Source organism: Chenopodium album, chromosome 12, assembly GCF_948465745.1.
Source record: "Chenopodium album chromosome 12, dcCheAlbu1.1, whole genome shotgun sequence".
In the NCBI taxonomy this organism is placed as follows: domain Eukaryota; kingdom Viridiplantae; phylum Streptophyta; class Magnoliopsida; order Caryophyllales; family Amaranthaceae; genus Chenopodium; species Chenopodium album.
The window spans coordinates 4,352,116-4,376,357 of NC_137845.1; the positions used below are offsets into that span (position 1 = coordinate 4,352,116).

A 24,242-nucleotide genomic window follows, 5' to 3' on the forward strand; every position below is an offset into this window, starting at 1 on the left:
GCAAAGGTATAAAAGCCATCAATATTACATTTGTACATTCATTCACATTCACAAAAGCCTCAAGCAATTAATTCTCTTGCATAGCTTTCTCTCTCTACACATTGTACTAACTTTAGCATCGGAGGGGCCTTCCTCGGCAACACCCCCGAGGCTAGTTTACGTGTGTTTGTTGTGCAGGAAATCCTCGGTTCATCATCACTTGGACCGAGCCCAGTCTTCACCACCTTATTGGACCTTCGGCAAGGTCCCGTTGTTTCTACCCGAAACAGTTGGCATAATTGATACCAAGCTCAAAGAACATAGTATTTTGATTTGAGAGTCTATACTTTGAGAGTGTTGAGAGTTTGATGAATTGTCCATAGCAATTTTTTAAATGGCAAATAAATTTTCTCCCTTTGTAAGCAAAAACCTATACCTTCTTGTTTTTCCTCCCCTACATATGTCTCTTCATTACAACCGTGTTTGGTAACTAGCTAATTTGAGCAAAATTAGCTTATTTGACCAACATTAGCTTATTGACTATTAAATAAGCTAATTCAAGGTATTTAGTGGGAAGCTTATTTAAAGAGCTTATTCCACTAAATAAGCTCTTTTTTAAAAAGCTCCTTTTAGAAGCTTTTAATTTTCAATTAGCTTATTCAAATCTTATGGTGAAATGACACGTATACCTCCCAATTAATTAAAAATCCTATATGAACTACCTACCCTACAATTAGCTTATTGGTCATTTCACATAATCAGTGAGTTTTAAACAATCAGTTATTTATTAAACACTTTTCTACAATAAGCTAATAAAATAAGTCAGTCAAATCAGTTAATACAATCAGCTTCAACTTTCAGTTTTCAGCTTTTCCCCAAACACGACCTACGTGTTTGTTTCTAGAATATCATGCTTCTTCTGTATTCTTTTAAATGTAACAGACCTTTTTGACATTTTTATGAGTTGATTAGACTAGGTAAACAAGCGAATTTAACAAAATTATTTGAACACTATGATTAGACAAGGGTAAGGTATTACGTATAAAAATTATTTTGATTAATTTATACATTTACATTGCTTAATCTCTTCCTCAAAGTATATCCCGAAAAGGTGTATTGCATTTAGGCTCCGTTTGGTTTGATGTAAAATATTTTCATGGAAAATGATTTTTCCATTTCCCTTTGTTTGGTTTGTTAAAGGGTGAAAAATAATTTTCTCAATACAATAGAGGAAAATTTTATCCATAATAGTAGAAAACATTTTTGTTGAATTTCGGAAAAACTCCTCAATCTGGAGTGTGTGCCATTGATCAATATAAATAGAGTTTTACAAATATCGTAAACCTTGTATGATAAGGATACAAAACATATACAAATATTATCCTAATCTGTGAGAAATATTATCATGACTATAATATCTATCAATTTTCAATCACAAAGTAAGAGAAGTTACATTTTTCTCTTTCTTCTCATCTCCTTTTTACTTTCCTCTTATCCATCCCCATATTTTCACTACTATTTTTAATTTCACTTTACCTTTTCTTGTAATAACCATATAAAGGAAAACTATCCTGTAATTTTCCTTAAAAATATTATGAAAAATACGGAGTAATTTTGACGGAACCTTAAAAGAATACGGAGGAAGTATATATAATTCTATAGTAATTCACCCAACTTTTACTTGGATAGGGTCATATTGGATGGGTCAACCCAAACTAACGTAATGAACCTCCAAATCCCAATCTCCCAAAAGTCCAAAACCCAACTACAATCCCTCCATTTTCAACTTCCAGGTTTATGCAGGGTTTTAGGGAGGAGAGAGAAACTAGAATCAACAATGGCGATTTACTCTCACAGACGCATAATTCTCTCTCTTCGTCAACCATTTCATTCCAATTTCAATTTCAATTCCTCCATTTCTCGTTTCAACTCATCTTCTCTTCATACCTTTAACCTAAATTTTCGATCATCTCCATTTTCTTCAACCTCAGTACTTCGGAAATTCCTGTCGTCTTTCAATTCGTCTCCATTGATAAACAAGTGGAGCTTCAGAAGTAGCTTTAATGGCGTTCGAAGCTTCTCCACTCGGTTTTCCGAGTCGTCTTCGAGAAATAATGGACTGCCGAAGGAGACGATTATGCTCGAAGGTTGCGATTTTGAGCATTGGCTTGTTGTTGTGGAAGCTCCTGATCCTCAGCTCACTCGCGATGATATTATCGATGGTTATATCAAAACCCTAGCTCAAATTATTGGAAGGTTTCTCTTCAATCTCTTTTACTCTAATTTGATTTCTGTGAATTGCGTTGAATTTAGGTTTACATTTCTGGAATTTTGTGAGATTGATTGATTTTTTATTTGTGCAGTGAAGAAGAAGCTAGAATGAAGATTTATTCGGTTTCTACACGCCATTACTTTGCTTTTGGTGCTTTAGTTTCAGAGGAGCTTAGTTATAAGCTTAAAGGTGTGTCAAATTATGCTATTTGTTTTGATGATGTCATAATTGCTTAATCTTTGTCTAATTATATGAATGTGATGTCATAATTTTAAGCTCACAAAGCTCTTAAAAGTTGATATTTTTGTAAGTATGCATAGTTTCCAGAAATTTGCCTGTGTCATTACACTTTGCATATTCTATTTTGAGATGTCAAAGATAGTTGTTACCTTTACTAGAATAATAATCAATCACGGTTGGTTTCTCGGTAATATGCCATACAGAAATGAGTGAATAAGGATGAGAGGGGGAGAGGTACACAACTATGAACTACTGTAATGTATAAAAGTGTACGAGTATATAATATTGTGATCATGTCGAATGCTTAAAAATGAGTGTGATGTAATTTACATTATCAATTCCACATCCTTTGATCACTTATGTCATCTGGTGCTCTAAAATGAGGACGATTTGTCGAATTATAGTTAGAAATCAAGAGTGAATTATAGCTTTGTTTTGCTATTTTCATCATTGGTTTAACCGCTTTTATGTACTTTTCAAGTATATATGTTTGACAATTTGTTTATTTCTTGTGTTATTTCTTGATAATTTTCATCATTTTTTGCTTTGGATTATGTTTCTCTTGCAGATATATGGTTATTATATTGCATTCAATGATAAATTGATGGAAACCAACTTGTATTCAGTTATAGTGGAGGCTACTCTTTTAATTGCACATCCTTTGATTATTTCACTTTTGTAGCACCTGGCAATGCAATTGGAGTTGTGTTTGCTAGTTTCTTTGAAATATCTAGTTTGTGTGTGTGTGTTTTGTATGACTGCTAAATGCTAATGCTGTGTTAAATTTCATTTGGATCAGAGCTACCAAATGTTCAATGGGTTCTCCCAGATTCCTACATGGATGTTAAGAACAAAACCTATGCTGGTAAGATTAGATTTTGTTGTTGTGGAGTTTTATGTCATGTAATGATAGTATCTTATTTCTTGTTTTCAATGTTTGTTTTATTGCCCTTTTGCTTGTTGTTTAGAGTGTATGACTATATGTCGTGGTATTGCCATAGGGAAGTTTATTTAATCAAATTGTTTTGTAAACTGGTGTGTAGAATTATTGGTTGCAGTTAATACATTAGGTAGTCATTTATATCCACTGCATATGCCAATGTATATTTGCCCTGTAACTCACTCGTTGCCTGGGATGCTGGGAGACCTGGGACCTTAGGCCACTCTTTGGTCACTGGTCATGTAATATTTTCTCATTGGAACATCTCTGTTTCCTACCTAAATTTGTACATTGTTCTTGTGGACAATGTCTGTTTTCCGCCCCTATCAGCCTCTTTGGGGGCCTAGTGTAATGCCATGATAAACTTATGATTCCACATGGTTTTGAATTAGTTCATAAGTATGGTAACAACTTCCCTAACCCTGTTCCCCACAAAACTAAACCAAAAGACCCTAAACAAGGGGAAGCAGTGGAGATTGTTGCTCTAGAGATGAAGTCATTAGTATCTTTTATGTTACATGGTTTTTCCTCTTTCTTTCTCTTCTGATTTGCTATTTACAGGCGAGCCTTTCATCAATGGACAGCCAGTTCCGTATGACCCAAAATATCATGCAATATGGGTTCGAAACCATGCAGAATCCCAGCGAAGTAGAAACAGAAGTTCAAGAAGGCAAAAGGATCCAAACTCACGATCAAGACAACCAACATCTTCATCAGAATGTGATGATTCGAACCAAAACTGGATATCTACACCTAATTATCTTAATCCGGCCCTACAGACATCAACCACGCAAAACCAGACTTCTCAGCCTTCATCTTTATCAGATTCTGGTAACTACAAGCAGAGTCGGATACGTTCTGCTGATTCTTTAAATGAAGCTGTACAATCCTCTCAAATGCAGATCCCTTACCACTTGCGAAACCAGGATCAGGCTCCTCCAACGTATTCTCAGGATCAGGCTCCTCCAACCTTTACTAAGAAAAATGCTCCTCCTGCCTATAATCAAAATCAGGGTTCACCAACTTATTCTCATAATCATACTCCTCCAACCTACTCTCAAAATCAAGCTCCTCCAAGCTACTGTCAAAATCAGGCTCTTCCAAACTACTCTCAAAATCAGGCTCCTCCAACCTATTCTCAGAATCAAGCTCCTCCAACCTACTCCCAAAATCAAGTGCGTCCAAACTATTCTCAAAATCAGGCCCCTCCAAGGGATCTAACCTACTCTCAGAATCAGGCGCCTCCAACCTACACTCAAGATCAATCGCGTCCAAATTATTCTCAAAATCAAGCTCCTCTAACCTACTTTCAGAATCAGGCTCCTCCAACCTACTCACAAAATCAAATGTATCCAAACTATTATCAAAATCAAGCTCCTCCAACATATTCACAAAATCAAGCTCCTCCAACCTACTCTCAGAATCAGGCTCCCCCATCATACTCTCAAAATCAATCACATCCAAACTACTCTCAGTATCAGGCTCCTCCAACCTACTTTCAAAATCAAGCACGTCCAAAAGGTTATCAAAATGAAGCTCCTCCAACCTATTCTCAGAATATGGCTCCTCAACCCCCCCACATGCAAAATCATTCAACGCCCTGGACCCCACCTCCTCCACCTCAGCATTCAGGTACAATGGATCCAAATTCCCAAGGCTGGGGAAGCCGAAGCCATATCTGGGCGCCTCCCGGAGGATCTGAAAATCAAGCCCACCCTCCACCCACAACCCCAAACAACAATTTCTCATATAACTATATGCCACCTTCAGCTCATGCAAGTAATGTTCCATATCAAGGCCAGGCCTGGGGTTCTTCCTCACAATACCAAAATCGGCCCTCACAGCCCCAAATTTCAAATAATTACTCACACGGCAATTTTAAACCCTCAGCCCCAGCCAGGGACATGCCATCGCACTTGCAAAACACGAACTTCCATGGAGGAAGCATGCCATCTCACGCTCAACAAAATGAGAACCTTTACAAGGATAGTCCACATCATGTTCAAAGTGCCAGTACCTCAAATGACTATCCTTCAGAGTCTTTACAACAGCTACATACCAGGACAGTCACAGAACTTACATAGACATGCAGAGTTCAATGTCAATGGTAACTCCTCAAAGTACACAAAACTTTCAAAATGCAAATGTGGTACCTCCAGCTCTTGCACAGGACATGGCCTCTCTCGCATGTAACCCAAATTTCTCAAGACGGGATGCTAATACATATGAAAATCAACAGTACCAGAACAGCGCTAGAGGACTCCAAAGTTCAAGGGCCACAGAAATATCTCAGAATTGGAACCACCAGAGCATACCCCCGTCCATGCAGAACAGTGTCTCCCCTGACATGCTGATGTCTCGTGGAGTTCTGACTCATCAGTACCAGGATAAAGATATGCCTAGGGTAAACCAGAACAGCGAATCTCAGCTGAACATGGGATCAGCTTCTCAAAATTTTGATCACATTGGTGGTGGAGGGAAAATGTCTAATGACACAAGCATGGATACTGTGCAGACTAGAGACTACCAGGAACGTGACAATCCCACTGATGATTATGTTTATGCATCAAAAAGGTAGTTAAATCTCGGTTGCTCTCGGGTGGACAACAAGCATAGACAGAAATAGAGTACTGATGTAAATTTATTGTGTATGATATGAAAGTGCTTTTTTTGTACTTGTATAAAGGTGTATTTTCATTGAGGCTTTACTAAGCTGCGTTATTTATCACTCATCAGTACTAAATGTAGATTCCGGTTGTTAATTCTCACCTTCAAAATAGGATAAACACTAAACAGGGTACTGGGAAAATTAGACTAAGAATGTGATATCAGAAAGAAATAAAATTGCAATTCAATGCCTTCAAGTTGGCCTTTTAATTTACTTTTTCTGTTTTATGTCAATTTACTCAATTCCTTTCTCTTATCTAATATGTTTTGAGGTTTTTGGATTTTCTCTAGTAAAGTACGAATTAAATTTTTTGAAGTTATATATTTTGATGTGCTAAGAAATAGTCATGGTTTTATGATGGTAGTGGTAACAAATAAAAATGGATCATTGTTACTCTAAGTAGGATTATTGCAAAAAGGAAAGAGCAACTTACACTAATTTGGGGTTTTCTCATTTACCTTCCCAATTTGAGTACAAATTTTATTCGAATTTTACACGACTTGTTCAAAATTCACTAAAACTACAATTTTATCACTATGGAAAAGGTAGTATTTATGACATGAATTCAAAATTTGCTCTCATCATACTTTAATAAACGCCAAGTAATATTTAGTCTAATGGTAAACATTTGAGGTAAACATTTGAAATTTTGAATCGCATAACCTTCGAATCCCAATTTTTTATGAGATTGATATTCTATTGAGTTACAATGCATCACTTTGACCATTAATAAATATGATATTATGAATAAATAAATTAAAACAAGTAGTGTAACACCTCATATGCTTATGTTGTTTTATATTTATAATTAATCATTAATCAAAAAAGTCAAAATAAATGATGTTAACAGAAATGTCCAAAGTCAATATAACAAAGCTAAAAATTTTTGCTCATTTATTAAATGAGCAAAAGTTAATGAGCAAATAACCCGAGTGTACCGTACACCCAGGTGTATATAACAAATTTTACTAAATATATGGGGAAATTTACCATTAATTAGGGCATTTCTTGTTAGATTAGAGTTCATATCATAACATCTGTAAAATAAAAATAAAAAATAAAAAGATTTTTTGAATCTGAGTTGGACTTGATATGACAAAGGCCTTTTTTAAGCCCAAGTCATAAAACCCAAAACTTAATTGATTTAGAAGCGGCGATCCAACTCAACTTAAAACCCCTAATTTTACCAACCTTATATATAAACTCATCAAATCTCCTCCTTTCATTCATCAGTCGTCTTTCTCTCTCCTCTTCTCCAATCTCCAATCTAGTGTTTGTCTTTATCCCCAATTCCCATTCTTCTTTCTTTTTTTTTTTTTTTTTTCTTTTTTCCTGAAGATTTGTTGAAAAATTAATCTGAACTTTGAAGGCTTCATTTGTTGGTTGATGCGGATAATATATATTCCCTTTGACTCGTTCCCTTGAAGCAACATCAACTTGTGCTGTTTTCTCTTTTTTTTCTTCTTCGATTATTTTTCAGCGATGAAGATTTAACTGAAAACAGCTAAATTTCTCATATTATTTATGTAATTTTTTCATTTTGTGGCAAGGAAATTTGCGGTGATGAGTCAATACAGACCTGTAATGATATGCGGAAATGATCGCAATTCATTATGAACATCTAAGGGACTGAGTATTTTTCTTGCCTTTTTGCTAACAAAAATTTCTTTTTTTTTTTTTTTTTTTTTTTGGGTTTTGATTGATGGTTAATTAAGTAATTAATTTATTAAGAATTAGGGTTCACTTTGATTAGGCATAAAATGGTGCTAATTATATAATTGGGCATTGTTTTGAAAATGTGAATCCTAAATTAATTTGTTCCCCTCGCTATCCGGTGTAGATTTTTTCCGTGCTACATTTGGACGTTGGGTAACTACATTTTTTTTTTCTTTTTTACCAATTTATATTTGGATCTGGCTAATGAATGTCCTTAATTTGTAAAAGTATGACAAATATGTTAATTGGTGTAATTAATATTAATTTTTAAATCCTTTACTTTTTAACTAGCTAATCTCTTGTAAAAAAAATTAAAAAAAATAACTAGTTTATATGATGCCCTGGGCGTTAGCTTTTGTCTAATCATTAATGATAGATTTAGCTAAAATAAATGAACTTTTCAAATTAAATAATAATAAAAAAAATGATAAATGAATTTGTATATATAAAAAAAAATTGTTAAATGAATTTGGGCCTTTTTTAAAGGTCTCATGATGAGGCTAATTAGAAACATAGGTTTTGGCCCGTATACATTCGGATTGTGTTACCCATCTTAGCGAAAAACGATTGGTCACTTTGATCATTTCAACATTAAAGAAAAAGAATGTTAATCTTAATTCATTACTAATTTATTTTTATTAATCTTATATACGTAAATAATATGGCTAGAGAATTGAGTTCTTCACTTCTTTGCCCAAGTGGAAAATGGCCAAAGGCCCAAAACCACTGATTATGTCCGACTTATGAGCATCTTTATGAAAAGGGGATATGTATGAGCATATGATAAAGTAACCTTGACCGAAGAACTCACCTTGAGTAATTTCTATATAAAATTCTCCTTATGAAAATGAAGAATCCAAACATTGTGGTGGTGCGACATTGAAGCAAATTGAAGCCTTGTGGGCTTGGCTAGCCTTGTGGAGTAAAATCACTTTTTTCTAGTAAACTTGTGCTATTAGGACTAAATTTATTGGAGCTAAACTAAGTGAATATTTTATGAGAGAAGGAAATTCAGAACTGAATTGAACTTATTAGAGCTGAACTGAAAATAAATTAAAGAGAGGCCGTAATGACAATGGGAATACTTGACTACTACATCGGCTCGGTAAAGTCCAAAAATTATTAGTTTTGCAAATGTTGGTGAAGATGGGCCTGAACTAAGGTCTCTAACAACTTTAAAAAAATAATTCTCAAATAATTGATGGAGCCATAAAAGATTTTGCGGCCCAATGTTTTATTTTAATGTTGAGTTGAACAAATTGATACATTTTATGACTTTAATCCAAATCCATTTGATGCTTAAGTACTTAACAGCTGACATGCTTATAACCAAGAAATTTCCGATGCAATAAGACCTTAGCTACCAAGTACGGAGTACTAAGTCTTATTATGTCAAATACAATTTGTACACTTTAGTTAGTTATATAATTGTATTTCATCAGATTAGAAATCTATGATTATAGATAATTATTAGTGTTTGACTTGACCTAACATACATTTGAACCTTAAATCATTGTTTGGGTCCAATTTAGTCCAATTGGGCCCAGTCCATAAATGATCCAATTAAAAGCCCAAGGTCAAGGTTCAACTCTCTATTTGTGCTAAAGTCAAGGTCAATCAAACGTGGCAAGTCAATTGGGCTTAGGCCCACTCTTCCAATATGTGCAAAGGTATAAAAGCCATCAATTCTACCATTTTACATATATACACATATAGCCTCAAGCAATTAATTCTCTTGCATAGGTATTTCCCTACACATTGTACTGACTTCAACATCGGAGGGGCCTTCCTCGGCGCAACCCCTTAGGCCAGTTTACGTGTGTTTGCTGTGCAGGAAACCCTCGACCCAACATCATTCGGACCGAGCCCAATCTTCACCACTTCTCAGGACCTTCGGAAAGGTCCCATTGTTTTACCCGAAAGGGGTATTTGAAAGAATATATCGCGGATCACCGCGAGAAAAAAGAGGCTGAGAAATCCGAAAAGGATTCTCGGCAGGAAATTGACTTCCCCCGAAAGAACAACAAAACTGCGGAGGGAAAATTCCCTCCAATTCATGCTATCTCGGGAGGAGTATGCTCTCGGAGGGAGCACAAGCGTCACCTTAGGGCACTGACCCATCAGGTGAATCATTCTGATATTCGGCCACCCCAGTCACCGGTGCCGAACATGACGTTCACTTCCGCTGACTGCCGGGGGGTGACGTACCCTCACGAGGACCCGTTGGTGATCATCGCCACGATGGCCAACCACGACGTCAGCAAAGTTCTGGTTGACGGTGGTAGCGGAGCAAATATTTTGTTCCGAAAGGCCTACAATCAAATCAAGCTGAAGCCCAAGCACCTCACGCCGGTACCCTACCCGGTATCCGGATTTAATGGCGCTTCAACTTACCCAGATGGGAAGGTGACCCTTCCTGTCACCATCGGCTGCGACGAATCAGCTAGGAACGTCATGACTGAATTTTTGGTCATCGATGCTCCTTCAGTGTACAATGTGATCATGGGGAGACCCATCATTCACGAGATCCAAGGGGTAGTCTCAACATATCATCAGCTGATGATTTACGTTTCAGACGCCGGCAACCCCGAAAGGATTGAGGGCAGCCAAAAGGAAGCCCAAAGGTGCAACTACCTCAAGCCACCCACTAGTCGTTCGGAGGACGACGATGAGGATGAGGAGGAGAAAGAAAGAGAGCCAAGTGCGAAGAAGCCGAAAGGCCTAAGTGCTTCGGCCCAAGGGTCTGTGCCCAAAGAAAAAGGGCCAGAAAAAGAAAAGGCTAGCTTTTCATCTGAGCCGAAAGACTCAGAGGGCCAGCCGAAGAAGAAAAAGTCTGGGATGCCTGCTGACATAGACAGCAAGCCAGATTGTGAAGAGTCCAGCCCAACAACAATGGAGCTGGACCAGCAGACTGAAACTATTGAGTTGACTGAAGGGGATGCCGGAAAATGTGCTACAATCGGGATGGATCTCGATCCGAACACCCGCGTTGAACTTATCCAACTCCTTCGGGACAACCGAGATGTGTTTGCTTTCTCGGCAGCTGACATGCCCGGGATAAGTCCAGACCTCATCTCTCATAAGCTTAACGTCGACCCAGCGTGTCGGCCAGTTAAACAAAAGAAGCGCAATTACTCCGCAAATAAGAACCGAGACATCGCAGCGGAAGTCAAAAAGCTGCTGGATGCAGGCTTCATCGAACCCTGTCAGTATCCAGAATGGCTAGCAAATGTGGTGATGGTTCAGAAGGCCAATGGCGCCTGGAGAATGTGCGTTGACTTCACGGACCTAAATAAGGCTTGTCCGAAGGATTTTTATCCCTTGCCGAGGATCGATCAGCTAGTCGACTCGACAAGTGGCCATGCCTTGCTTAGTTTCATGGATGCATTCTCGGGGTACCATCAGATCTTCATGCACCCTAACAACCGAGCAAAAACGGCATTCGTGACAAACGCCGGGGTGTACAATTACAAAATGATGCCCTTCGGATTGAAAAATGCGGGGGCAACTTATCAAAGGCTGGTGGATCAGGTTTTTGCCGATCAAAAAGGCCGAAACATGGAGGTTTACGTTGACGATACAATCGTCAAAAGCAAAAAAGATGAGGACCATGTTAAGGACATGGCCGAAACCTTCGCCACCTTAAGAAACATCAAATGAAGCTGAATCCGAAGAAGTGTGTCTTCGGTGTGAAGTCAGGGAAATTCCTTGGGTTCATGGTCAGTAAAAGGGGGATTGATGCCAATCCCGCCAAAGTCCAGGCAGCGCTCGATCTTCCTGAGCCGAAAATAAAGAGGGACGTTCAGCGGCTCACCGAAAATAGAGGCACAAGTCAGTAAAAAAAAAAAGAGAGAGAGAGAAGAAAGTAAAGGCAAGACAGAGAAATTTACCTGCATCATCAGCAGTTGGTTGGATTTAGCAGGGTCAGGAACCCTTCTGTTGGATTCTCCCATCCCAGCAGTGGCCTTCAGCGACCACAACCTTGCTCTATCTACTTCACACATGCCGGCAAAATTGCCGAAGTAGGCAGCAGCTCCCTCTCTGTTCTGGCCCCAAATGATGTCCCAGATGTGCTCGGGAATTGGGATGCGGGGGGCCGAGAATCCCATTTCTTCAGACCTGAATGTCTGAAAGGAGGGAATTGAAGACGAAGGCACCTCAGCATTCTGGTCCTCCGTCTCTTCAGCAGATTCATCCAGGTTGACTATTTCAACCACTGGATGTTCCTCTGGCGGCGTTAGGAGAGCGTCAGGAGCTTGCTGAATCTCCGCAGCAAATCCTTCAGCAGTGACAACATTTGTCATGTTCTCGGCTGCCACTGTCTCTTCAGCTACCCCTGTAGTAGCTGGCTCCTTCTCAGTGGAGAGCTCGAAAGCGCTCTCCCGATTCAGCACCTCCCCCTGAACCGCCTCCTTCGGCTCAGGAGTCCTTTGATCCACCTCCATCTCTCGTGTTTCTGGAGGGGGAGTTTTTGGTGGAGATGGGACTCTCGGTGGTGGATGAACTGGGGGTGGAGGACCCCTTGAGCTTCTTACACCTTGAGCCCCGCCTCAGCCAGGGGCAGGGTCCCTAATAACAACCCCCGGCATAGGCCTCAGCTCGAAGTCACCGGGACCCACGACAGCAGGACCCGTCCTTCTTCTCTTTCGGCGGACGAGAGGTTGATCATCCATGTCCTCCGAGTCCAAGGATTCACTGTCCGAAAGGTATTCGGGACGGGCTGGAGTTTTGCCCTCTCTCTTTCTGCCTCCTCCAGGCTGCAGAATTGGGCGGGCAAGAAAGGATTGAGTTAGAAGGAAGCTGAAAAGTTAAAAGCAAAAAAAAAAAAAAAAAAAAAAAACCTACCAAGGCCTCGTCTTCTGCCTCGGCTCTGGCAGCTGCTTCGTCTTCAGCAGCCTTGGAGGTCCCCTCGCCTCCTTCGCAGGATTCAATGGCACGGGCAACCTCTTCAGCTGTCCGATCAGCCTCCTCCTCTTCGGGAAGTAAGCGATACCAAGGGTCACGCTTCTTCCACCAGGGTTTCTGCCTCTGATAGAGTGCAGCGGCCTCAATCTGGAGGTGAGAATGGTCCAGGTGCGCCTCCCTGTCTTTCGAATCAGTGATGGGAGGAACCGAGTTGGTGATGGTCCTCTCAACGTTGACGCCGAGACGCCTATAGTTGACTCTTGCGGTGGCCTCGTTCAGTTCTGAACACTCAAATGAGCAGAAGTTAGTTCAGCAAAATAAAAATGCTGAACAACTCCAAAAAAAAAGTGCAAATCAAAAACAGAAAAAGAGAAAGGAATAGGCCTCGGCCCCAGCCGAAGGATCTTACCGTCTCTAAACTTTCGGCTGAGGCCGACAGCAGCAAGCATATTCTCTTGGAAGACATAGTGGTTGTCCGGGAGCCTAGTCTCCGGGACAAATCTCATTCGGCCGACCCCTCCAGGGTTATCCCTCTTCCCGAAGATGTTGGCCTGATTGGGATGAAATTCTCTTCGGCCATCATTTTCCAAAGGGCCCAGACTCGACATGTCTGGGTCAGGCTCGGAGAGATACCTAGGAGCGCTAAAGACGAAGGGGTGGCCTGGATCTGTGGGTGCCCTAACCCAAATCCATTGCCCTCTCCAGTCCTTGTCTGAAGAGTCATTCGGCCACATTGTTAGGTACTGGGGGTGGGACTCGATCCGATACCACCCAGCACCATGCTCGCCATACCTGCTTTGAGTATTCGGCACCAGCTGATGGAGCTTTTTAAAGCAGTGCAGGTTCGGCGTGTATCTGAAGAACTTACAAACCCATAAGTAAGTCATCACCCTTCGGATGCTGACAGGGGTCAATTGGCACAGAGAAATCCTGTAGTGAATCAGAAGGTCTCTGATGAACTCGTCCAAAGGGAAACGCAGCCCGTACTGAAGCTGCCTTGTGTACACCCCCACATACCCAGGGGGTGGACGATGAATCCTGTCTGATGCCGTAGGCATTCGGCACCAGTATCCATCGGCTTCAAGAATGTCGTAGTGCAACTCAATTTGTTCGGCGAACCGATACACTTCGGCGTGCCTAACCCACCAAAAGTAAGGCCTGTTCCTCATCATCGCCGAGATCACTTCGGGGTTCTCCCACTCCTCAAAGCCAGGGAGTATATCCCAAAGCATGGCAGGGACTTCTTCATCCTGCCTAGAGACGTTCGGCTCCTCCGCTCCCTCAGGAGGCGCCGAAGAAATCGGGGTTGCTCTAATCCCCTCAGCATGGTCAGGTCTTGCCCTTTCCTCATTCCATGTTTCAATCCGGTCCCTCGGATCCTGAATTTGTCGCGCTCGCCGTGGCTGGCGTGATCTACCTCTCACACCTCTCACCATTGTCGGATTTTCGAAGAGAAAAGTCGAGAAAAGGGGGATGTGTTCAAATTCTAAGAAAATCAAACAAAAATCAAGGAAAATTACCTTAATCTAAGGCAGAATTTGTCGATCTACAAGTTCGGAGAGACGAATTCCAGTTTCAAAGCTCAATTCTCGGGGAACCAGTGAAGTTTTGATGCGGGTTCTAGGGTTCTTCGCGAGTTCGAGTTCGTGTTTGTGAAGAAATGGGGAGAAATAGTGCGCCCCGTTCGTTTTATTTCCAGAAATGGGAATTTTGGGAGTCCGCGCTTTAATTTTCTCTTAAATCCCTCATTAAGTAACCGTTAAACACATTCCCTCCTAATTAACTACCCATTATCCGTCCATCTTCCTCAATTATCCGTTCAACGGTAGTTACTTCATTAATTGCGGTTTAAATTCAAATTATTTGGATTAATTAAATCATTTACTTCCCTCCTTTTTTCTGGATTAATTAAACCCGACCCGTCATCCTTCCAAATCGGGTCTGGGGGGCAAGTTGTTTGGGTCCAATTTAGTCCAATTGGGCCCAGTCCATAAATGATCCAATTAAAAGCCCAAGGTCAAGGTTCAACTCTCCATTTGTGCTAAAGTCAAGGTCAGTCAAACGTGGCAAGTCAATTGGGCTTAGGCCCACTCTTCCAATATGTGCAAAGGTATAAAAGGCATCAATTCCGCCATTTTACATATATACACATATAGCCTCAAGCAATTAATTCTCTTGCATAGCTATTTCCCTACACATTGTACTGACTTCGGCATCGGAGGGGCCTTCCTCGGCACAACCCCCGAGGCCAGTTTACGTGTGTTTGCTGTGCAGGAAACCCTCGGCCCAGCATCATTCGGACCGAGCCCAATTTTCACCACTCCTCAGGACCTTCGGAAAGGTCCCATTGTTTTACCTGAAACAATCATTATTCCAAAATTCTTACTGGGTTGTCTATTTAATTAGGTCTAGTTAATTACTATAATGACCCTATTTGGTAATTAGCTGGTAGCTAATTGATATAACTTATTATATTAGCTGGTCTGACTAGCTGGTTATAATTAGCTAATTGTGTAAAAGTGTTTGGTAAATAGCTGTTAATTGTTAACTGTTTTAGTGTATTTAAAAGATAAAAGGCTAATTGTTCAATTAGTTAATTTTAAAAAGCTCTTATAATGAGTTTTTTTCTAAAAGAGTTTTTTTTTAGCCCAAAAGCTCTTTTAATAAGCTATTTGCCAACACCCAAGTTTGCTTTTTTTTTAATTGGTTAAACATCTAATTGAGAAAAATAAGCTAAAAACTCTTTAAAAAAACTCTTTACCAAACAAGGCCATTATCAAATTAGGCTTAATTGTCACCTGCATGACCCATTTTATTTATAAAAAATAAAGTGAAAAGTCTATTTTCTATTGAGTCTCTAAGGGCTTGTTCTGATTTACTGAACCGAGCTAAACTGAATTGAATTGTTTATGAGAGAAGGAAATTAGAAGCCGAACTTAACTGAGCTTAAGTTGAAGAGAACTAAACTTAAGGGTATGTTCTGATTTACTTTACTGAACTGATTGGAGCTGGATTGAACTAAAAATAGAGGTGAAATGAATTATTTATAAGAGAAGGAAATTAGGAGCTGAACTGAATTAAACTGATTGGAGATGAATTGAAATGAAAACTAACCTGAATAGACCCTAACTTGTATTAATGAATGAAGGTTACCTTATGTTTGAAACTGAAATCCAAATATTGAACTATAAATCCAAATAATTCTAACCATATTACTTGTATCTTAGTCATTACAAATTCACTCGTTTACCATTCTTCAAATAATTAGTCTCCAAAGTCCTAGTTAAATCAACTAATCCCGTGTTAGGGGTTAAGCCCATATACAAAGACAAATTTGTAGAGATGTAAACGCAACGGTCAATAAAATATCAACCCAAAAAGGACAACACAAAATGACAAAAGCTTAGGCAAAGTCCTGAATTTATAACGGTAAGTTCGTAGCAATTTCTAGGATTTAGGATTTAGTCCAATCATAATCATGGAGGAATCTAATAAAACAAAAAACACAAATTTGACAACAGGTTTTTGCAAGCAAACAATCAATAATTTGTTTATATTCTCTCTCCTACTACAAGTATTATTATTCTTACTCGTATTGTATATCTTCACCCTTTCTTTAAGACTTTAGTTTCCTAGGATGTGTGTTCACTACACTATTTAACGTGTTTGACCCTCTATTTTAGCCGTTGCTTTCAAAATGTTGTCATTTAACTACCTTATTTTTGTTGCTACCTTATTTTATGTTTGTTTATGACAAATTGGCTTTGTTTGATTAAATTATTTTGAAGGCAACAATCAATATTCGGCTGTAATTTTAGGGATTTTTAGTTCCAATATATAAAATGAGATTAATTAGTAATTGTCGATTTAGGACTTGTTCACATTTACTGAACTGAGTTGAAGTGAACTAAACTGGACTGATTAGAGTTGAACTGAACTGAATATTTTATGAGAGAGGGAAATTAGGAGCTGAACTGAATTGAACTGATTGGAGCTGAACTGAATTGAATTGAACTGAAATGAACTGATTGGAGTTGAACTGAACTGAAATTAAGTAAATGTGAACAGGCCCTATTGTGATTATTGAAGATAATTTAAACATTGATGCTGGTTATTTGCCACTTAATAGAAGGACAATTTGCAAAGTTGTACGAATATTTGTATCCAAGTGTGATTCTTAATGAAGTTTAACATTTCATGTAACATAGGATTGTTGAAACTAATCTCTTAAAACTATCATGTTTTCATGGTATGTTTCTTCTACCAAATCTCAAATCTAACATGATATGAAATTATTTGCTATTTCATAAATAATTTATAAATGTAAAAGTAAAAGGAATCATACAATGACATAAGGCAATTCGAAATGTAGAATATGCAAGCAGAGAAAAGAGTTTGTGATAAAGCAATTTATAATGATATTGAAAATCGAACACACTTAACAATAAAACAATTTATAAAATACACTTCAAATGCAAACAACTTGAAAAGTTGTCCAATTAATTTAGTTGAGACATATACAACATTAAAAAATTTATTAAATCTTACTAAATCCATCTCGATATAAAGATGATCGTGTTCACACTTTCAAAACACCATCCACAATATAATGTTAAATACTACGAGTACTACCATTCCTCATCATCATACAAGTCAATTACCAAAGATACACTTCACAAAATATCAATCTTTTTCTTAATCCTTAAACCCCATTATACACTTTCCTAAGTTATAAGTCATATATCCAAGAACAAATAGAGGAAACTTCATACACCCAAACAAAATAGGTGTTGATATTAAATTAATCAATCAATAAATTTTGGTCAAAATTTCAAAATCAGCATCTTAAAACACACCATCAACACGGACACAATTACAACTTGACCCCACTATTGACTTCCTCTATTCTTCTTTCCCTTAAATACACCCTTAATTCTCTCACTTCTTTTTCTCACACAACAATTACATTCATTTTCTCTCTCAAACAACAACAATTTTACAACATTATTGGAGTATTATCATTAAAACAACAAAAAAAATTAAAACCCCAATTTCCCAAAAAAAATAATAAAATCAATAATGTCAGTAGTAGTGTCAAATTCCCCTGTTTTTTCACCATCTCATCACAAATCAATCTTCTCAAGTTCAACACTTTCTCCTCGATCTCGTGTTTCTCCATCATCGAACAGTTTCCGGCAGAGTTACGGCGGAGATGGGGCGGCGTCGACGTCGGGATCTTCGCCGGCGACGGCGGTTATGAAGAGAAAAAGGCCGGCGAGATTGGATATTCCGATGATGAATATGGGTTTTGGAGCTCCGGCAACGCCGAGACCTGTGCAGGAATCAATGGTCGAAGATGATTTTGATGGGTTTTACTCTGTTTGTTGTAAGAAAGGTAGGAGAGCTGTTATGGAGGATCGATTTTCTGCTGTGCTTGATATTCAGGGTGATTCTAAACAGGTAATTATTTGATTTAATTTGTGGGATTTTTTTTGGGATTAATTGGGATTTTGATGATTTTGGTTTGATTTTTTTTTTTTTTTTTTTTAAATAATGATTAATTGATATGAAGTGCTTTATCATGGAACTTAATTGGGGAAAACTGGGTTTACATGATTTTGGGTGGAAAATTTTGATTTTTGGACTTGTATGCTCAAAGTATTTTAATTTTCTTGGTATTGTGGAACTTAATTGAAATCTGGGTTTATGAATGAATTTGGGTTGAAACCACTGAAATTTTGGATGTTTATTCATTAAACGTATGAATATTCATTAAACGTATGAAAGTTTGTGACTTTCTGAATTTTGGGTGTTTGAAATTTGGGAAAGTGTTCGAGGAAAAATATAGAAGGAAAACTCAATTTGTAATTTTGATGATAAATTAAGGAAAATAGGAATTTATGAAAATTTTGATGGTTTATGAACATAAATTGATGTCTTGAATTAATGATTCTTAGAAAAGTAAAATACAGTACCTTAATAATTATTGTGGATTGTAATCTTTTAGATGGATGTTAAGCTAGTTATTTGGATATAGCTTATTATTAAGCACTTGAATTAGTAATTGAGTGAAATCTGACATGTTTTGCTGCATTTTATGTGTTGTGTAGGCATTCTTTGGTGTATTTGATGGTCATGGTGGTGTTAAAGCTGCTGAATATGTAGCAGAAAACCTAAACAAAAATATTATGGCAGAAGTAGTTACGAAGGACGAGGAGAATACCGTTGAGGAGGCTGTTAAACACGGCTACTTGAAAACAGATTCCGACTTTTTGGAACAAGAATTACTCGGTGGTTCGTGCTGTGTTACAGCCTTGATCACCAAGGGTGACCTTATTGTGTCTAATGCTGGTGATTGTCGGGCTGTCTTAAGCCGGGGTGGTGTGGCCGAGGCGCTCACTACTGACCATAGACCCTCGAGGCAAGACGAGAAGGATAGAATTGAAGCCTTGGTAAGAATTCTTAATCCATTCAATCATTGCTTTGCTTGAATTTTTCTCCTTGGCACTAAACTTTATGTGAATAATTGACTTATGGATGTGAAATTGATTGGGTTTGATAGGGTGGATACATTGATTCTTACAATGGTGTTTGGAGAATCCAAGGATCCCTTGCCGTGTCTAGAGGAATCGGAGACAGGCAGCTCAAGCAGTGGGTGATTGCTGAACCTGAAACAAAGGTTCTCAAAATCAAATCCGATGATGAGTTCTTGATCCTAGCATCCGACGGTTTATGGGATAAGGTACTGCGTCTCAAACTTATTACTCATGTCAAGGATTGTCAACTATTGCATTGTCAATCAATCAGGCTGGTTCTTTTTTGATAATTTATCTGGCATCGAGAACTATTGTTGTTTTATTTACTAATATCTCGTTCTTTATTCAATTGGTACAGGTTACTAATCAAGAAGCTGTAGATCTTGCCCGACCTTTGTGCACTGCAAGTGACAAAATTCAGCCACTAGCAGCTTGTAAGAAACTGATTGAGTTATCTGTATTGCGAGGCTCTTTAGATGACATTAGCGTAATGATAATCCAATTGCCGCAATACAGGAAGTAGCTCACTAGCTCACCCTGACTAGAATGACGAGGCAAGCAAACTCTATAACAAAGTTGAGATACAAATAGCTGGATTATACATTGCTTGTAGACTTGTAGTATGTATAGCTTTGTAGCGACATTTCGCAATCTGTTTCTCAGTTGAGATGATATAGATAATGCTTTTATAAGTGATTAGTAGGTAGGAAGTTCATAGTTAATCTAATTACAGTACTATTCTTTAGGGGAATTCATGCCCTTCCAGATGTAGGCATAAATGACCATATTCTTTGCATAATTCATTGTAATAACAACTCAATAAAGTTGCACTAACAGATTCTTTTGACAAATACAAAATTCTGCTTCTCCTGAACTATCTTTTATTATGTTCTGTCAATATATATTGTCATTGTATTACCTTCCATCCATGCACGGCGATGACTTATCTATATTTCTCAGCAATATTCGTATGCCAAATCGAGGCTTACTACTCTAGTATGATGGATTGTACCATAAAATCCCGAGGTATTTCTCGGTGTTGAAAAGAGAACACTCTGCATTGTACTTCCATGTTTTTCTTACCCTGCAATGTGTTTCTTTAATAAGGAGTGTATATTTTGACAGCTTACCTGTATTATTAAGCTCCCAATCAAATATAGGCTTGTTGTGAGCAAATTTATGCAAGGGAATATTATTCTGCAAGATCTGAAATTATAAGCTGGTATAAGAAAAATCAAAAGCAATAAAAGAGGAGAACCAGGTTCTGGCAATTTTATGCGCTCCTTGGACACCTGCTGTACTGACTTTGAGAGCAATGCACGAGTGATGAAGGTCCAGATAAAGTTTTGATTTCTTGAATCGTCCCCACTTAATATGTATGTCTATGTTGAATGTTGATGCTACTAACCCTGCAGTAAGTGAGCCAAATTGGTAGAATCAACATGGATAATGAATATTAACGATATAAGATAAAGCACTTTCATTGTGGACGAATATGGGTTGATCTGAGCACGAGTGAAGTGGGATTGTGCATTACAGAGCGCTGGACCAAAGAGCTAGCTAAAACTCAAATGGTAACTCTCTCTCTGCCCTTTTTTTTACTCTAATCCCAAGCACGCTGTAGATGGCTATAAGAGTGTGTCTCTGTCTTTGTTAGAGGCATGTTTTGATTAACTAGAGGTTAATTTTCCTTGTCCTGTGTGTATAAATTATATAGTTCAAATTATTTTGGCATTATACTTTTCTTAATTCTTAAGGGTGTTGAGGACATTAAGCACTGATATGACAATTGTATATCAGTAATCCCGTGTTTTCTTTAAGTGTATAATTGTACTCCGTATACGCTATCTTGCTCGAGGATAGCATAGGTGTGCTGCACCACACAAGCTGAATTGTAAGTTTTGCACAATAGGATTGATATTGCTTTGAACTTGTCCATCAAATGTTATGGAAGCCTTGTCGCTTTAGTATAGCAGCCTTGAGTACTCAACTTATGATAATAGATAATATCAGACTGTAATGTATGAGATTGATTCAGATGATCCAGTGATGCTAACAGAAGATGGTTCGTTAACTCTATCAAAATTTCTGATTTCTGTGCCTATAGTATGCTCTCTTATTATCGAGTAGACTTTAATTGTTGGTGACAACTTTCATCCAAAACCAAGTGTTACTGTGTTAGTGTTGATACTTTGCTGGTAGTATGAAATTTGAAGCTAATGGTGGTCAATCACTCAATCCCCTAAGGAAGCTTTTCGGACATAAATCCTTGATTGCTGTATCCTCGTTTGTTTAGAAATGGGTGAATCTATTATCAAGGAACTTATGTCCAAACTATGTAATTGTCAAGTCTTCCAGAGTTTAGTCACTTCTATCAAAGTATATGTTTCAAATTAATGATGTTCTATTTGTTACTTATGTATTCATGTCTACATACATTTTTCTGTCAAAATATCTGCAAGTTGTCTAAGATTGACCTCCCTAATTATCAAAACAGATTTAGCTGTTGTTGATGATTTCGATGAGAACTTACTTCTGCAAGGCATTGGTGTAGCTGAGTTGCAGGGCAGGGCCGAGTTTGATGATATAACAGTCAAGCTTCTAAGGTCTTTAGTAGGCGATTATTTGTTACATCATGTAAGTACATAACTGATAGTCTGATAGATACATGGCTTAGGCTTTAGTGATCTGAGCTGAGTCTTTGGTACTACCTCTTTAAGCTGAATGGTTTTTCTCAGTTAGTTGTACACGAGGGAAAGTTGCGTTGAATAGCGTATGATACGAGTTTGAGTCATCGAACACAGTAGAGTGTTGGTTAGAATGAAGTCATGAACCAATTGAACCTATTATCAACAGCTGAATATAAGTTGCTTTACTTGATTTCCAACAGAACTACTATTTGAGGGTCTACTATAGCAAATTTTACTAAATATTCTGTCGCAAAACCTTAGCGCAGACTACGAGTACATTTTAAGGGCTGGTCATCTTTGAGAAGGAGTTTAAAAAAAGAACGTCACAAGCTCTACCAAGTGTAAAATCTACATCTTACTTTACAACGCATAATTCAAGTTGACTACTTCTCCTATTGTCTTATATGCTTAAGAAAGAAATCTTATTATAAACGTGTTGGAATTACTATGAAGCCAATAGCTTAGAGTACTCTTTAGGCCGACAATAAGAATTACGGAATACTCTATAGAGCACGAATATACACATAGTAACATTTTCCGTCTATCCTATCCTCGGCACAAATTTCAATTTTTTTTTCATCTCAAAAACATATCAACTATATACGGAGTACGTAATATTAGCTTTGATTTGTCCTTTATCTTTTTTTATTCAGCCTAGAATTCTAAATTAATAACATTATAATTATTCCCATATGAGTAGTTAAAATATTAATAATTTATTAAAATTCCATAATAAGTAAGTTAAAGTGTTAAACTAATTTCTCAATCTAGCTTCCAGATATTTGGAAAGTTCTATTTTTTCTCTAGACATTAAGACACATGCGGTAGTGAAATTGCAACAAGTGTCATAAATAAGAAAATTTAATTATACACTAATGAAATTACAACAAGTGTCATCAATGTCATCATTGGTGCAATACATGACATAATACAGTAGCTTATCTTCTTAGAGGAGTAAAGATGTTACGGTGTACACGTTTATTATTCCAAAATGTTGTTGAAGATTATGATGATGTTCACATCACCCTTTTAGATGTTTCTGGAAATTTTAGGTTAGCTGTTCTCAAGGGAAAACCATTTATTTGGTGCACAATAATTGGTATGATATGAAGTATTATCAGGTCAACTTCTTTAACTCGTAAACGCTTTTTTTTTTTTTGTCTCTAAAAACATTATGAGAAATATAAACAACACATGCGAAATTATTCATAGAATTATAGAAGTACCATACGTATGTGTACACATTAGAGTGGGCAGTCAATTTGACTTTGTAATATATTGTACTTGATGATTGTTCTACACGTGATGTGTCCCTAACGCACGTATATTTATAGTATGTATGTATCAAATTGCAAAAATCATTCTAATTTTATAGAGAAGAATAGAAGATTGATCTGATTTTTTATATTTATAATTAGCTAATTGTATTAAATAATTAAATTGTCATATTATTTATCTTGATTGTTTTGTGATTTTGTCAAAGTAAATGATAAATAACTTACAAAGTAAAATGAACAATATATACATTTAACTTAACGCTAGAATAGTTACCACACAGGTACCTTTAAAATGGGACAGTTTGTATACATTGACTAAATCTTTTATATTTTGCCCTTTATTATTAAATCAATAATGTAAATTTAAACTTGATTACGTATTAACTTAAAATTATGGTGTCATGGTGTGAGGTGTCCTTCAAAAGTGTGAAAGCGTTAATAGAGGGCATAGTCATAATTTGACTGATGACTGAATTCTAAATACAAGTTTAACAATAAGTAAATAAGTTTGGTGCAATAAATCAACGGATACAAATTAAATAAATTAAGTTTTAGACATTCGTTAACACATTCATACCAAACCAACTAACGGGTTTGTTGATGAATTGATTATGAATTGCGTTGCAAGGATCACAAGTTATATTTTCTTTTTTTTTTAATAATATAATACTTTCTTTGTTCCACAAATATGCAATAAGAATGAAATTATGCATCTTAAAATACATTTTATATGTTAAATATCTATATTATATATAAAAAAAAATTATAATAAGTTGATATTGTAAAAGTATTTTATAAGACGAATCTAACAAGACCCCACATGACTATATTTTACTTTACATAAATCATAATATGTGGCCTGGTCAAACAAGTGTGATGAATAGTGTAAAAGTCTAGTTGTTATAATATTACTGGAATGGAGGGAGTATGTGTTTGAAAATCTTAAATACTGTATTTGATTTGTATTTGATTTATACTCTTGTTAATTAGAAGAAAAAAATGAAATACTCGGTAGATTA

General features: G+C 37.4%; 1 protein-coding gene, 2 non-coding genes and 1 pseudogene across 4 annotated transcripts; all 4 read left to right on the forward strand.

Moving 5' to 3' along the window:
• The first annotated feature begins 1,807 nt into the window (after positions 1 to 1,807).
• On the forward strand, positions 1,808 to 6,267 carry LOC145571693 (uncharacterized; annotated as a pseudogene). The gene is made up of 4 exons (XR_014096616.1): positions 1,808 to 2,235; positions 2,343 to 2,440; positions 3,291 to 3,356; positions 3,993 to 6,267. The product of XR_014096616.1 is annotated as an uncharacterized LOC145571693 (transcript).
• A 1,385-nt stretch (positions 6,268 to 7,652) lies between these two features.
• Positions 7,653 to 7,738, forward strand: LOC145573284 (small nucleolar RNA SNORD25). Its single transcript, XR_014097333.1, has one exon. It is a non-coding gene; the product is annotated as a small nucleolar RNA SNORD25 (small nucleolar RNA).
• A 95-nt stretch (positions 7,739 to 7,833) lies between these two features.
• On the forward strand, positions 7,834 to 7,980 carry LOC145573596 (small nucleolar RNA snoR136). Its single transcript, XR_014097579.1, has one exon. It is a non-coding gene; the product is annotated as a small nucleolar RNA snoR136 (small nucleolar RNA).
• Positions 7,981 to 17,687: 9,707 nt separating this feature from the next.
• On the forward strand, positions 17,688 to 20,101 carry LOC145571694 (putative protein phosphatase 2C 25). Its single transcript, XM_081630720.1, has 4 exons — positions 17,688 to 18,180; positions 18,831 to 19,172; positions 19,283 to 19,462; positions 19,615 to 20,101. The coding sequence occupies exons 1-4, from the start codon at positions 17,800 to 17,802 to the stop codon at positions 19,777 to 19,779; spliced, it is 1,068 nt and encodes a 355-aa protein (XP_081486846.1). The 5' UTR covers positions 17,688 to 17,799; the 3' UTR covers positions 19,780 to 20,101.
• Positions 20,102 to 24,242: the final 4,141 nt, after the last annotated feature.

Bases quoted from the DNA above. Each gene is read 5' to 3' on its own strand.
- LOC145571694 (XM_081630720.1), top strand. From the start codon at position 17,800: ATGTCAGTAGTAGTGTCAAATTCCCCTGTTTTTTCACCATCTCATCAC. The intron at 18,181-18,830 runs GTAATTATTTGA...TGTGTTGTGTAG, and splicing joins TTCAGGGTGATTCTAAACAG to GCATTCTTTGGTGTATTTGA. The intron at 19,173-19,282 runs GTAAGAATTCTT...TGGGTTTGATAG, and splicing joins AGGATAGAATTGAAGCCTTG to GGTGGATACATTGATTCTTA.